This window comes from Lynx canadensis, chromosome B2 (assembly GCF_007474595.2).
Source record: "Lynx canadensis isolate LIC74 chromosome B2, mLynCan4.pri.v2, whole genome shotgun sequence".
Classification (NCBI taxonomy): Eukaryota; Metazoa; Chordata; class Mammalia; order Carnivora; family Felidae; genus Lynx; species Lynx canadensis.
This window is the reverse complement of record NC_044307.1, coordinates 45,870,283-45,886,873: the sequence shown is the minus strand read 5'-3', so window position 1 is coordinate 45,886,873 and position 16,591 is coordinate 45,870,283. Positions and strand designations below refer to the sequence as shown.

General features: G+C 38.8%; 1 protein-coding gene across 1 annotated transcript in view; it reads left to right on the top strand.

The window, feature by feature from the left end:
• The window catches only part of PTCHD4 (patched domain containing 4), a 180,750-nt gene extending 164,619 nt beyond the window's left edge, over nucleotides 1-16,131 (top strand). The window contains exon 3 of the mRNA XM_030315675.1: nucleotides 13,999-16,131. Coding sequence (XP_030171535.1) covers nucleotides 13,999-15,632 — 1,634 coding nt within the window. The 3' untranslated portion in view covers nucleotides 15,633-16,131. The remainder of the gene's footprint in view (nucleotides 1-13,998) is intronic.
• Nucleotides 16,132-16,591: the final 460 nt, after the last annotated feature.

The following is a 16,591-nucleotide window of genomic DNA, read 5'->3' as shown; positions in this document are numbered from 1 at the left end:
TGTACAATATTGACTTGACCACATCTGTTACAAAAATCACCCTTGCCATCAACTTACTAGAATGTCATCACCCACTACAGTACAGAAGATGGAATGCGTGTAATAATTGACAACATGTAGATATCAATCCCTCTGCTGTGTTCCCGAACTGTAATTAAGAGATGATCACAGGACTTACCATCTGCCACTCCCTGTAATGCTTCAGCCTGCTTTTGAACTTAGCATGTTTAGCTACAAAACTTTAACAACACAAGACTCAAAAAATATTCTTTAAGTACTTGATGCATTTACGACACTGCTAGGTACCGAGGGACAAACAAAAATGAAGACACGGTCCTTGGTTTCAAGGCACTTTTACTGCTATACAGTTCTTCAAATTGAGTCCTCTGCAGATGTCATCAGAGGAAGAGTCAAAGTAATGGGATGATTGGCCTGGAGAAGACGGAAGGTTCCATGCTATCGTCTCCAATATTTGAATTATTGGGTATGTGGCAGAACAACTGCCATATGTTCCAAAGTATACAATTAGTAGCAGATTTTGGAAATTTGGGGGTGACTAACATCGACTCTAAATATGGAGGAACTTTGCAAATTTCAAAAAGTATCTGGACAGGATGTTCACTTGTTGGGTATGTAGAAAGATACACTCATCAGGGTAAAGCTGTGTGCTGTCGTGTAGCACCACAACTTGAATATGGTAGGTCCTTCCTCGATATCTGTTGATTAGTTGATCAATTTCTTTGAGAGCTGTGCTATTTTATTGAAGATTCCTTACCAGTGTTAATAGAGTCTACCTCTTGAGAAATCTCAGAAGGTGTCACAGAGATAATAAATTTTGCAAGCTGCTGATATTCTTTCATCAGCTCTTTATGTACTATTTTTGAGCCCTGAATTGTTGTCAGTCAATTATAAGTGAAAATGGTCTGGAAATAAATAATGTGGGCCTGCTTGGTTTTTTTTTTTTTAATTTTTATAAATGCTAGAATAGCCCTAGAGTTTTCATATACCTCAAAGAGCTCGAAACCTTCAGATTATCTCCCTAAACTTTCTAACGGTCACATGGCCAAAACTCATCCTTCCCCAAGAGTCCAGTTAGCTGTTTTATAGTCATAGCAATCTGGGTGAGTTTTCATCTGTTTCTCATGAAGAACAGATGTTCTTCTCATGATTGTTTCTTGATGAATCTTTGCCTAATGGAAATGGGCTGGACAAAGTCCATAGGGATTATCAAGATGGAAAGGAGTAAGATTTATCACAAGAGGCAATAAGTGTTTCCTACAATTTTCATTCACTGAAGCTATGTTTAGTGGCCTGCCATGTTATCATGACTGTCATTTCTATTGATAACTTCAAGAATGAAACAGCCATGTGCTGTAGTGAACAACGAACACAAAGCCTAAGCCCCACACGAACCCTTACCCATAAGCAAAAAGTGATGCTAATATTTACTGAGTGTTTGATATGTGCCAAGGACTGTGGTAAACATTTTATGTGGGTTACCTTATTTGTTATTATTTGTTATTTGTTATTTGTTATTCTCAGCAACACTGTCAGGTAGGTGCTTACATTCTCTGCTCTGCATGTGAGAAAGCCAACATGGAGAGTATCCATGGAGGTATCCAGTTAGGGAATAACATCGCTGAAGTTTGAAGCTATGCATGAACACAAAAGCCTATACTCAGGACCCCCTCTGCCAGGCTACTATCCACATGACCCACGGTCCTCTATCCCCTGCCTTTGAGAATTAACACCTAACAAGAAATTGTTATAATAAGAAGCAGAAAAGATGTAACTCTTATTTATAAATTCATGCTATGACAAAGCCAAGCTAAGCTGTGGACCACTAAAAGTGGAGAAAGTACTAGAAAGTACTAGAAAACTTCCTTCTCAGCTGAAAAGGAAGGCTGTATTCATCAGGGATACATTCAAATAATATCAGCTCTGTCATTTCTAGGGCCTTCTGCAAATGGTCTCTTTGCTCTCTGGACTGATGGAACTCAGCCATCTGTCCAGCAGCTCTGCTGTGTTCTCCTTCTGGAAATGACTGGGGTTCCCTCTGTGAGTCAGAAACACACAGTGTCTGGAAAGCTCCCTTTCAGCTTCCCTCCTGCTAAATGAGAGCAACTCTATTAGCAACCTTGAATAAGAACACTCACGCAAGGAATGCCACAATCAGTTGAATCTAGTTAACTAAAACCCTTTGTTAATCAGTGCTTTTCCACAATTAACTTCTAAGGACAAAAAAAAGGAGCAAGTTTCAAAATAAAAACCAGAGAAGAGAACTTTTAAACTTTTCTCTAAGCCTGGTACACATTCATCCAAACTCCCACACTTCTACAACTACATAATACTCTTCAATAATAGCTAGCATTTGTGGGAGCACGAATTGTGTGCCAGATATTTGTACTAAGGGTTCCATGGGTCTATTTTTCCTTTAACATAACAATCCTTTGAAGCAGCTACTGTTATGCTTTTGATTTTACAGATTGCCAAATCCAGCCATGGAGTTAATTTGCTTAAGGTCATACATCTAGTTGATGGCAGTGAGGAAGCTCAAACCCACACAGCATGTAATGCTTTAACCAATATGCAATACTGCCTCCTGATTTTGTGTGCGTAATAAAATGATGATCCTGTGGAGTATTATTCAATAAATAACAATAGCTAACTCACTGAGTGCTTCCTGTGTGCCAGGCACTGCTGTAAGCACATTATAGCTACTATTTCATTTGATCTTCTTATTTGCCCCTTAAAATAGGTGCCATTTTTATCCCCATTTTCTAGACTAGGAAAATGAGACACGCAGAAGTTAAACTAATTGATTCTCTCCACATCACACATCACACAGTGATAGAGCCAGAACTGGAACCAAAATGTGTTACTCTAGAGTACAACCTTTTAATTGCTACACATACTGTTTTCTTTCCTTCTGCCTTCCTTCCTTCCTTCCTTCCTTCCTTCCTTCCTTCCTTCCCTCCTTCCTTTAGGACAGAACACAGAAGAGTAATACGAGTCTAATGCATTTTAGAAAGATCTTCTCCAATAAAGTTAATCAACCAATAAAAGTTGAATCAAAAAGGAAGTTCTGGTTGATTAATTTAATGGCTATTCAAATGATCCAATTTCTGGGCTTTCTGGTTAATTGAGTTTCCACTGGCTTTGAGCCATTCTGTTCAGAGAGAAATTCCAACACATGGGATATTTTATTTCATCTTCATTGGTAAAAAAAAAAAAAAAAAAAAAAAGTCACAAAACACTCAAGGATGCTCCCAGAAAACTTGCCCTTTGAAGCATTACACTTCTTTCAAGAATTCATGCTACAACTTTGAAGATTTCTTTTGAGTGATATTTATTAGGAAACTAAAGCTATGCATAATTTAGGTTTGCTAAGTAAGATTACTTCTATTTCAAACATGTTTCCCAATGATTGAATCAGGCATTTTGAAATCATTCTCCAGATCTTGGTGTTACAGAAATCCTAATTTATCACCACTTTTACTCTTTATAGGATAGAAGATCCCCAAAGCTTATAATTAATGAACTGATAAATTCAGACATATGGATGTGATATGGTTTTCAAGTGGGACAAATGGGAGTTATTAAACTTCAGAAAGATGACATTTGACCATATTTTCCTAATGGGAGGCACTCAGGAAATGTCCTCCAAACGAATGAATTAATTCTTCTAACTAATTTTTGTTCTTTAAATGTCTTTCGCTCAATAAACACTATATCTTAATTTTCATTCATTCTTACAAGTTCTTGTATTTATTATTTTCTTCCATATGATTCCTTAGTCTAGGTCTTGACTTTTTAGGCATGTGCTTGTGTTTAGTTTCTAAACTGCAAACTCACTTCTCTTAACAATTTTAAGATTTTCAGCCTGACCACTCATTCTTCCATTAATTGCTCTTCTGTGCTTAAAACAATGATTTCTTAGTATCATATGACTGCTTGCTCCTCGCTTTTCCTATTAATATCTGTGTTATCTTCCTCAGAACATCTTCCCACTTATATACCCAACTGGCATTCTTTTCTCACTGAGAACACAACCAAAATATTTCTTCCACCAGGAAGCCATCCCTTGATTTGGAAATTCAAATCCTTCAGGGCTTAACTCTGACTCAGTACTCCTGCTCTAACTCCTAAACTCAAAGAAATCAACTTAAAGTCAACAACAAAAGCTTTAACTTATTTTGTTTTCCAAAAACACCTATTCCTAATAATATGCCAATGCCCCCCCAGTCAAGGACCACCAGGAATACTACTATAAATGAAGAAATTTGGATTAACCGACTCATTACATTGAGGAAGAACACATACCATTGGGGACTGTGGAACAATTCAGGAATAAGGTATTAGAATGGACTTATATGATTTTTGCATGTGTTAGGTGATTTGGAAGAGGGTTCAAGACAGCACGGTTGGTCTCTATCAAGAAAAGAGGATAATTCTGTGATCAGTTATCTTAATAATACTGACACCTAGAAGGCAAGAAGACCAGACTAAAGACCAGGAGATGAAGACTAAACTGTGATTGGCAAAGAAACAGCAATCACTCCTACCATTCTTGACATTAGAAGGTGTTTGGTCCATTTTATGGCGGTTTTTTGGTTTTGTTTTTATGTTTTGCTTATATTCGGTCATAATCATGAGGTGGCCTTGTTTTATCTCAGTCCATCTCAGTCAGACTGGTCTTATCTGATGCAATTCTGCCAGACTAGACTGTCTGTGGTCAACGCTAAGCCTAACTGTGGGTGCCAGACCAGGGCCTGGCAACACCCAAGGCCAACTTGACAGCTGCTTTTCTCTTTCTCAAAAGCAATGTATCTTCATTTCATAGAACTTGAAAGACATGGAAAGCATTGAGAAAAAAACAAATAGCTTGCTTGTAGTCTTTTTTCCCCTGAATGGGAATACCAGAAAGAGGGAGAGGACGAGAAAGCAAGCCATCGTATGCACGCTGGCTCTGCAGGATTGCTTCAGCTTCTGCAGCCCTGGAGGTGCCACAGCAAGAAAAGCTGAAAAGAGAGCACTGGGGATCCCCCCCTCCCAAAGCCAACTCAGCTGTGGTGGTAAAGATAGCAAAAACCAAGCTGCATTCAGAAGGTGGCATTCCAAGGCAAATGATCTGGAATGTTCTTGATGCAAACAACCTGCTGTTGCCAGCACCAAATTTTTCCATTCAATAGAGCACTTACCGTGTGCCAAGCACATATGTTAACTGATCTGAAACTGATAACAATCCTATGATGTAGCCCCCATTGTTATCTCATTATAGATGAGGAAACTGAAATATGGAGCGGTTTAAAAAAACAACCTGCCCAAGGTCACAGGGCTAGGAAGAAAGGGTCCTGAGATTTGAACTCAATCAATCTAACTCTGGGGATGTGCTAGTAACCACATTGTCTACCTAGTTTTGCCCCCTCTGAGTATTAAAACTTTAGCTGCAATAGTCACCAGGTTTTGAAACAATCCCATTCCCTATCTCTATTGCTATTTCCTTCCCCTTCTTTCTCTCTCTCTCTCTCATATGTATATTGAGATCTACATATACTCACATGTGTATGTGAGGACACACACACACACACACACTTATTAGATTCTTTACATTCAACTTTATGTAGAACTACAAAATAAATTAGCAAAAATGATGGAATGCAACTCTGGAGTGAGACTATATGCCCTTTTCTATACATTAGGATATGTATAAAATACACAACAGCTCTGAAAAAACATCCAGTAAGAATCTGTTACTAAATTCCATTTTTTTTCTCTTAGGAACCTAATAAAATCCTCTAACCTCCTACTAAGTGCTAAGAGATGAGTGGCTGTTCAGATTCCTTCTAATTCCTCTTTTCATTGCAATATGGTGCCGCTTTACCATGCGTTTTAGCCTATTTCCTTCCATACGGGGATGGGAACATTTCAAGAGAAGTCACTTCCTGGGTAACAGTAATATGAAGCTAGACCCACCCCCATTGCACGACACCATCACAAGTTTCAGGTAAAACAATCAAATATGCCCCTGGCAACAGCAGCTTGCACCTGTTGGGACGAGCACTGGGTGTTGTATGGAAACCAATATGACAATAGATTTCATATTAAAAAAAGAAAAGAAAAAAGAAAATTCCTGTTGAGGGGCACCTGGTTGGGTCAACCTGTTAAGCCTCTGACTCTTGATTTCAGTTGAGGTCATGATTTCCTGGTTTGCCCATTGAAGGCCCGCGTCAGGATCCACGCTGGCAGTGCAGAGCCTACTTGGGATTCTCTGTCTCCCTTTCTCTCTGCCCCTCCCCTGCCCACTTCCTATCTCTCTCTCCCAAAATAAATAAATAACTAAACTTTTTTTTTTAAAAAAAGAAAATTCCTGTTAAATAACATCCTACTCTATGTCTTTTAGGCTATATAGGTATCAAAAGGCAAGAGCCCTGGCCATCCTTTGTGTATAGAGCTTGATAATCACCTGTTTATTCTGATGAACATTGATTAAAAGTAGCAGTCTAAAATACACACTGATCACCACCTCCAGGTGAGAGATTATGAGGATTAGAAAATGTCTAAAAAAAACCCATCTCTTAGGGAGCAGGAGTACTTTACAAAATCATTTCTACCCTGCCAAATAACAATTTAGAACAAGCTTTTTAATTTGATATTCCATTTCTCAGACATTTGTAACGCTGAACCAGTCAAATTAATGAATTACATGCTACTTTGCAATTGAACGTCACTGATACCTATCATTGCCTCTGCCATAGAATCACCACCAAGGTAACACTCAAGTGCCCTTCTCAGTAAAATGAGGGAATTTCTATTTCACAGACACTTATGCTAAATATAGAGTTGTTAGTAATAATCACTGCAAGCACACTTAAAAATATATCTTTTTTAATGTTTATCTATCTTTAGAGAGAGGCAGAGACAGAGTGTGAGTTGGGGAGGGACAGAGAGGGAGACACAGTATCCAAAGCAGACTCCAGGCTCTGAGCTGTCAACACAGAGCCCGACGCAGGGCTCAAACTCATGACCTGAGACTGAGTCAGATGCTTAATTGGCTGAGCCACCCAGGCGCCCCTTAAGAATATCTTTAAGACTAGACACAGATCATGGCCAATTGAATTTCACAAAAATTTATTGAGCGCCAATTAGTGTCAAATAATTGAAATATAAAAATGGAAAAGACAGTGCCTACCCTAGACAGTGAGGGCCTTACAGACTTACATAAAAAAAACAGGCACACCGATGGATGATTTTATTAGTTGACATTACCATATGTGTTGGAATGCAGAGAGGCTCCTAAGCATGTGAGTTAGGGATGAAGAGGGCAAGCAGAAGATATTAGAGATGAGATCATGTTTGAGTGGTATCTTTAAAATATAAGCGGGAACAGCCAACTAAACAGAAGGAACAATGGATGAGTATCCCATATAATGCTGAACAGGTGAACGGTAACTAAAAATGCTGATTCAATATCCAGATTTTGTGGTGGGGGGGGTGGAGTTGTTGTTATTGTTGTTGCTGTTGTTGTTGTTGCTGCTGTTAGCTGCTTTACTGGCTCAGTTGGCTGGATTTTATTTTTTTCATTCATTATTTATTCATTTGATTAGTATTGGGAAGTCACCTAGCCTGAGAGCCCAGTAGAAAATCAAAATATGCTTTTCCACCTGAGCTTAAGGGTGATTTCCACAAACACAGTTACTGAAAGCATAGCCAACCAAAGCAGAAATAAATGAGATTAAAGAAATAAATAAATGAGATTAAAGAAATAAAAAGATTTCTCTGGAGCAGATCATAAGAAGGAATATTATTTTTGCCTTATTTCTTATGTTGCTGAAACCAGAGATATCAAGCTCTCATGACCTGCAGAAGGCTTGACATATTCAAGTATAAAGGGAGGCCCACTAGTACATCTCCTCGAGGCAAATGAAGAGAATTCTAATTCAGCTGATTAGAAAGAATTAGAAGCCCACAGATGGTGCTTATTAAAGTAATATATCAAGAAAAGCCCAGTAGGGAGTACTAATTGAATCAGTTACAATTAGTTCTGATTAGATTTGATCCTTGTTAAAAGTATTTTCTTTGGAATTCTGGTTTGGGGAGAGATTGGGTTTGGGATTGACATGGAAACTGTCAAATTTGTATTGCATTTACTGATGAACAATACTTCCTTTGAAGGAAGTCATTTTAGGCCTAGCCCTGTCACCAGAGTTTTCCTAAGTCACTGTAGGTACAATCACAGTATGGAAATTTACACTGGAATACAAGAGTTTAGAGAAATGTTGTTAAATGTGGGAAGGAATCTGTTCTCAGAGAACATCTGTCTTACTTTAGAAGTCCTGTTTAGTTGTCTGTAAAGTGATTACTTCGGGTTCAAGGGAATTGCAACCCATTCTGAATATTGTTCACCTCATTTATGACTGAAATCAGTTTTGTTTGGTAACAAAAGTGTATGTTCTTAAATTTTAACCATTCAAAATTTTCTCTCTGGCTGACCTACAATACCATGACCAAAAGAAGAATCCACATAATCTTCATTTTTTTGTCATATTTATCCATTGTAAATAGGAGAAATTGTTAAATTATTGTCAAATAGAGTAATATTCCTAATACTAATCAAACGTTGGTTCAATATCCAGATTTTGTTTTAGCCAGGTGTCATGTAAGTTTCACTTGTTATTGCACAAGGCTTCCCTTTGCTTTCATTTGGAAAGAGGTCTCCAACAACATTGCTGAAGACTTTTGGAGTATTCAATATACACACATACACCCAAATCTTTTATTTCATTGCCCTCCTTGAATTGTCCTCCCGGTTCCAACTCTATCCAAAGCATTTTTAAGAGTTCTCTGTTTTTTCATGAAACTTTGCCAAGAGAAAGCTTAGTTATCCCAGTCGAGCCGCTTATTATGGTATTGTAATATAGTTTGCAAATATATGCTAATAATTGAAGGAAATCATGATCAAAGTTTGGCAGTCATCTCCTGAAATAGTAAATGCATTGTTCCAGCAATGGCATAACCGGCTATACCAACAAGCTAATATTCAAACCACAACCACCTCCTCTTGATTTACAGGCATTTGTGCCTGAATTCATGTTATTCCATCAGTCTAGACTGCATCATCCTCTATGTGTCAGAAACTTTTGGAGCTTTCCCTGATCCCGCAGAAAGAACCAGGTGTGTTTTCACAGTCCATAGCATTCATCTCCGCTTAGAAAGAATTCCGGTTATTCTTTACAATCCAGTTAACGGCTCACGTCTATGTCTCTCACCAGTCAGCAACTCGAATGGAGTGGTTCATAAAGCAGAGGCCTTAGGTGGAGATTAAGGATTTGTGCAGGAGTGAGAGAGAAACAACAAACTGTCAGGACTAAGGCACCAGAAGGAAATACAATAGAATTAGTTCAGGTCGTGGTCCAGTGGGGCAAGCCACACTATCATCATCATCTGTGATGGTAGGTCACTTTCTTTAATTTCAGGTATCTTGTCTGAATTGCAATAGGACCCTTGGCAAGTGTGGAAAACTAGTGAATACACACTTTTAAAAAGCTATGGGAAATAGCTGGGCTTCTTTCAAGTGAGTAGATGTTCAAAAAATGGTTTTGGCCTCAGAATGGAACCCAAAGTCAAAAGTAAGAAACCAAGAGAGAAAACACTGCAGAGGTTTGGAAACAGGCTTCCCACAGTTGACAGGACAACTGGATAGCAACAAGAGTAATCCCAAATTCTAATTTCTCTTTACAGGAGCCCTGTTCTGTTAGATAATTAAGTAGTTACCAATCTGGATGGATGGATGGATGGATGGATAAGTTTAATACATACTTGTATACATACAAAACTGGCAAAAATATGCGAAATTGTTAACAGCAATTATCTGTGTTGCAGGAATATAAAATAACTTTGAACCATTATTTTTTCCATCTTTCCCGATTTTTTTGATGGAAGTATGTCCTGTTTTTACAATCAGGAAAAGGTGATTAAAATACGTGTGTGTGTGTGTGTGTGTGTGTGTGTGTGTGTACTTTTTTTTTTTTTTAACTACACCAGTAATTCTCAATTGGGTGCAATTTTGTCCCCCAGTCAGCATTTGGCAATGTCTGGAGACATATTTGGTTCTCACAATTGTGGAGTGTGCTACTGACATCTAGTTAGTAGAGGTCAGGAAATTCTTCTGAACATCCTACAGGACAGCTTATAAAATTCATATCTATAATCTCTGTCTCAGAATTACCCAAGTGAAAATGACCTTCTGGTCTGACAGATATTGGAAAATAGTGTGTTTCTTGTTTACCTTTATGTTTTATATATTGACTAGTTTAGGTACTCATGTGTAACAAGTCAAAATAAATACATATTGGGTTGAATTGAATGAAAAATGTATACTTCTGGACACAATGTAGATATAAAGATGCATAATAAATCTTAGAATAAGTAATGAAAAGATACATTTTTATGACCCATCTAGAATCAAGAATTGATTTAATTCAATAAGAGATTAGTGGGCATCTTCTGGGCATCTATAACTCTGCCAGATTGTTCTGCGAAGCATAAAATGTATTCCCTGACCTTGAAGAATTTGCAGTCTAACCAAAGAAATAGAACATATCCTAGGAAAACCATTTTGTTCCAGAGCAGAACAGCACATGGTTTTGTGCCAAAATGAGTAACTAATTAGTGCAGTAAGACTTTAAGGAACAGAAAAAAAATCAATATGTCTGGAATTGTCGGAGATGAATTCCTGGCAAGGAAGAGAACTGAGCTGACACTTAACAGATTGATGGACAAAACGTCCATATGACCAGCGATAAGGAGAAGGTATTGCAAGACAGAGAAAAAAGCATGAATAAAACTAAGAACTTAAGACCGATCATGGGCAGGTTCATGGTGAGAAGAAAGACTACCCTAGCTGAAGCAGGTCATAGATTAGACCAGCAAGGAAATGGCCAGATTATGGTGAGAATCAAATGATTCCTATCCGTAGGAATAGTCTGTAAAATATCCAAACCTATGAATGGGATAAAATGTCCTCTCCAAACAAAGTTTGGAAATTATGTTTTCAGTTTTCACTTTATCACACTTAAAGTGGTTAGTTAACCTAATATAGTTTAGCATCATCTTCCCACACGTACAGACCTTTGTACTATATAAAGCAACAATCTGGCCTACATAGTGTACCTAATATTCACAAAAGTGACCATTAGTAAAGGAAAGCCAAATTTAGCTGTAGCCCCATGTAGCCTTCTCCCCCTTATAACTACAAAGATAGCAAGAGTCCTCATTTCAGAAGAGAAGTGCTCTAATTAAAAGAATTCTTTTAATTACTTCAGCTAATATTCTAATATTATGTTTTTGTCAAGGGAATGAAAGAGCCAGTATTCTGTTTTGTCAAGGAGTCTTGCAGAAGATAGAAATGAAGAATTAATGATGTTAAGAAGTATTAGACTTGGGACTCCTGGGTGGCTCAGTCGGTTAAGCATCTGACTTCAGCTCAGGTCGTGATCTTATGGTTCATGGGTTCGAGCCCCACGCCAGGCTCTGTGCTGACAGCTCAGAGGCTAGAGCCCAGAGCCTGGAGCCTGCTTCAGATTCTGTGTCTCCCTCTCTCTCTGCCCCTCCCCTACTCACACTCCGTCTGTCTGTCTCTCTCACTCTCTCTCAAAAATAAACATTTTTAAAAAATTAAAGAATTATTAGAATTATTAATGCAATGCACATACATGTTGAGCTAGTAATTAAATGTAATAAGTAATAGATCATTGCCTCCAAAATAACAACAACAAAAAAAACTTACCTTATACATAAATGCAATTTGCCTAATCTTTTCTATTTGCTAGGATAAATTTATCTTTTCTGACTGGAGACCCAGAAGAGAGAACTTTGGAGAATCAATAGATTTATATTTAGGATAAGAACAACCCCAATGCAGTAACAATTAATAATTAATTTTAAAAACTCCCAAAAGAGATGAACCAATGTTTTTTTAATCAAATATTAGCATTATATATATTTAAACCTATAAATACTAGAGTCAAATTAACTATAAAGCAAGAATTCTTAGCTCCTCAGAAAAGAGGTTTAAGTAAATGTTAACTCACCTACAAAGCTTTGTTGGTTAGGAAAAAGTTCAACTGTATATGATAACCTTACTTACAGTGGCTTAGATAAGCAGAGATTGGGTTCTCTTTAAAGATAATTAGAGGGGCGCCTGGGTGGCTCAGTCGGTTGAGCATCTGACTTCATGATCTCACAGTTTTTGTGTTTGAGCCCCACGTCGGGCTCTGTGCTGATGGCTCAGAGCCTGGAGCCTGCTTTGGATTCTCTCTCTCTCTCTCTCTCTCTCTCTCTGCCCCTCCCCCACTAGTGCTCTCTCAAAAATAAATAAATGTAAAAAAATAAAAAATAAAAATAAAGATAATTAGAAAGGATGGTAGGCCATGGCTCTTATTGGTGGCTCCATGATACCATTTACCGCAAAGCCTCTGGTTTTCTAATAAGCATCCTTAGGTGACTATCAGTTATATTACCCAGAAATACATCATATGAACCACCTCGAGTTGAAAGGTAGGCTGAGAAATGGTTTTTAATTGTGCCCATTGTAGTCCCAAATAAAAGTAACAAAGGGGAAAATTATGTACGCCAATTAGCAACTCTATCAACAACACAAGATCAGTAATTATAGTAAGACCTCAGCCATTATGTTTGTTAAAGCATTGCTAGGTGAGTTGCTCCAATATCTAGGTGTCCCACAAAGTCCATTTTCCAAGTTTTCTTGAACTAGGTCATTTTGTGCCTTTAAGCTACATCCTCCTCTAATGGATTTCTTGGAGAAGAGCCCAAGCACAGCTTGTATCCATTCATAGAAAAGGTTTGTGTGTAGTATTGCTTTGCCTACAAGGGCAAGAGTGATGCATGAAGATTTTCTCTCAGTCAGAAGGTTACCAATTGATACATTGTAGATGGTAATTGACAGAGCTAATTCAGGGAAGTGAAAAAGAGGGAAATTGAAGGTATAGCATAGTTCCTTTGCTTTCCCAGCTGTTTTCTGCTTTGGCTGGTAAGGAAGCAAGTGGTCGTATCTTAAATGCCTGGGGTGGGTGAAGAAGCAGGCAAGGTGGGGAGCGGAGAGGGTGGTGGCAGTTCAGTATCTAACAGTATCTGGTACATAGCAGGTGCTCAAGTAATATTTGTGGAATAAAGCTTTTGCTTATTTATGCCTATTAAAGAATGCACAGAAGCTGATTAAAAAGAAGCATTCCACATCCACTTTAAGGAAGTAAATGTTAGCGTTCATACTGTGTGAATAAAAGCTCTGTGAGGAACCCAAAGGAAATACTTGCTATGATCTCTTCTCTGAAGGTCTTCCCCTGTCTTTTATGTGACCTGGCGGATTTTTTCAATTCACACCCAATGTTAATTAATCAAATCTATAAGAATTGGTTTCTAAGCCATTTGGCCACCAAGCAGATTATTAAACATTGCAAAATCAATTTTAAGTGATTTTTAAGTGTTTAAAATCATCTTATAATTTCCTAAATCAGCCCATAAGTCAGCTTGAAATGGAGGTTAGGGACTGTCAGTCAATACATCAATTGATCGAGCAGTCAGTTGAAGTGGGGCATTTGAAGATGTATGAATAACAGTCCCTGCCGTTTACAACTTATGATCCACTTAGGGAGACAGCATGTGTCTGGGGCGGGGGCGTGGGGGTGGGAATCACATAATAATGTCAATTATACTTACGACTTGTAAAATTAATAAGACAGACAGTACATGTTTAATTTTATCCAGAACACCGATTAACTTGGACTTCGCTAAAATAGACACCCAGACTAACTATATCCTGTTGCGTAACTCAGATTTTGAGACCCTGATACGAGGATCATAGCATTTTGAAGATTAGAGTATAAAGTGCTGCTTAGCATAGATAGTCTATAAAGAGCTCACTTGAGCCATAGGAGGAAATAAAAACAATGATTCTTTCTCTTTTCTAAAAAAAACTAGGTCATGGAACTAAAGGAGTGTTTGAGCTTCTGTCCGGATGGCGCAGAACAAGAGAGAATTTACCCTTCAAAGACAGGGTTGCAGATGCCTATTCTGATGTGATGGTCACCTATACCATGACCAGCTCCTTGTACTTCATTACCTTTGGCATGGGTGCCAGCCCATTCACAAACATAGAGGCTGTGAAGGTCTTCTGTCAGAACATGTGTGTCTCCATTCTGTTGAACTACTTCTACATTTTCTCATTCTTTGGCTCCTGTCTGGTCTTCGCGGGCCAACTAGAGCAAAACCGCTACCACAGCATCTTTTGCTGTAAGATCCCCTCCGCGGAGTACCTGGACCGCAAACCTGTGTGGTTCCAGACAGTGATGAGTGACGGGCATCAACAGACATCCCATCATGAGACGAACCCCTACCAGCACCATTTTATTCAGCACTTCCTACGCGAACATTACAACGAATGGATTACCAATATCTACGTGAAGCCGTTTGTCGTCATCCTCTATCTCATTTACGCCTCCTTCTCCTTCATGGGGTGCTTGCAGATCAGCGACAGGGCCAACATCATCAATCTACTAGCCAGTGATTCTCCGAGTGTTTCCTACGCCACGGTTCAGCAGAAATATTTCAGCAACTACAGCCCGGTGATAGGATTCTACATCTACGAGCCGCTGGAGTACTGGAACAGCAGCGTCCAGGAGGATCTGAGGAGGCTCTGTAGTGGCTTCACTGCAGTGTCCTGGGCGGAGCAGTATTACCAGTTCCTGAAAGTTAGCAACATCAGTGCCAGTAACAAGAGTGACTTTATCAGTGTCCTACAAAGTTCATTTTTAAAAAAGCCAGAATTCCAGCATTTTCGAAACGATATCATCTTCTCCAAAGCAGGGGATGAAAACAATATTATCGCTTCTCGCTTGTATCTGGTGGCCAGGACTAGCAGAGACAAGCAGAAGGAAGTCATAGAAGTGTTGGAAAAATTGAGGCCCCTGTCCCTGTCAAAGAGCATCCGATTCATCGTGTTCAACCCCTCCTTTGTGTTCACGGATCATTATGGCTTGTCTGTCACGGTGCCTGTTCTGATTGCAGGCTTTGGTGTCCTCCTGGTGTTAATCCTGACTTTTTTCCTAGTGATCCACCCTCTGGGAAACTTCTGGCTAATTCTTAGTGTCACCTCAATTGAGCTGGGCGTTCTGGGCTTAATGACACTATGGAACGTCGACATGGATTGCATTTCTATCTTGTGCCTTATCTACACTTTAAATTTTGCCATTGACCACTGTGCACCACTGCTTTACACATTTGTACTAGCAACTGAGCACACCCGAACACAATGTATAAAAAGCTCCCTACAAGAGCATGGGACAGCCATTTTGCAAAATGTTACTTCTTTTCTTATTGGGTTGGTCCCCCTCCTATTTGTGCCTTCAAACCTGACCTTCACACTGTTCAAATGCTTGCTGCTCACTGGGGGTTGCACACTTCTGCACTGTTTTGTTATCTTACCCGTGTTCCTAACCTTTTTCCCCCCTTCCAAAAAGCACCACAAGAAAAAGAAACGCGCCAAACGGAAGGAGAGAGAGGAAATTGAATGCATAGAGATTCAAGAGAACCCTGATCATGTCACTACAGTCTGAAGGGTGTAGACAAATGGATTATTTTTCTTTTCCAGTATTGCACAATGATGCAGGGAGAGTAAAGCTCACTCCTCAGCTGCTTGGGCTGGCCAGGGGTAACAAGGAAAGTCAGATCAAGAGTGAATTGTTCATGACACATCAAGGTGTCCGCTTCCTGGGGGGAAGAGAGAATCAAAGAAGAGGGAAATGTTCTTTACAACCTTGTTCTCCACTAAAGATAAGTTTGGGGATGTGATCTTAGAGCTCTTCCAAGGAATGGACGAATGAATGAAGCGTTGGAAGGCCAAAAGATCTCACTGCTTTTAAAAATAAAATGCTTAAGAAAGATGGAGAGGAGTAGAAAGGGGGCCTCTAAGTAGGGGAAAAGACAGTAAATGTCAAAATTGCCATGGCGTTTTTCTTATTGGTTGATCAAAGGAAACAGGTTGGTCAAAGGAAACCTATGCACTTGGGAAGTACATATTTAATCCCGTCTAAACCAAAGGACTTCCCAATCCATTTTACGTGTACATATATATGTATATATGCCATATATACATATACTTAGATTTGTCTTTAGTGAACATTGATGTTTGTGTAGAAGAAGCTGTCCATTTGCAGATGGGCTGGACTTTCTCTAGAAAGTCAAACCTGCCTTAGCCAAATATAGATGCATTGATGGCAACTCAAAACAACTCAAGTGTTTCAACAGAAAGAGTATTACACAACTGTGTGATAAGCGAAATAAACAGAGATGTGAGTCCATTAGATTCTACATATCATGTCAATCTTGGAGATTCTTGCTTTGGATGACCTCAGAAAAAAACAAAATAAAAAATAAAAAAAAAAGAACATACACACACAAAAGGCATTTAAACCAATTACCACGTGGACAAGGGTTAAAATTTCATGTTGGAGCTAAATAGTTGTTAAGGCTTTTCATTGAGGTCTAATGGTTCGCTATACTTGGGAAGGCTGGT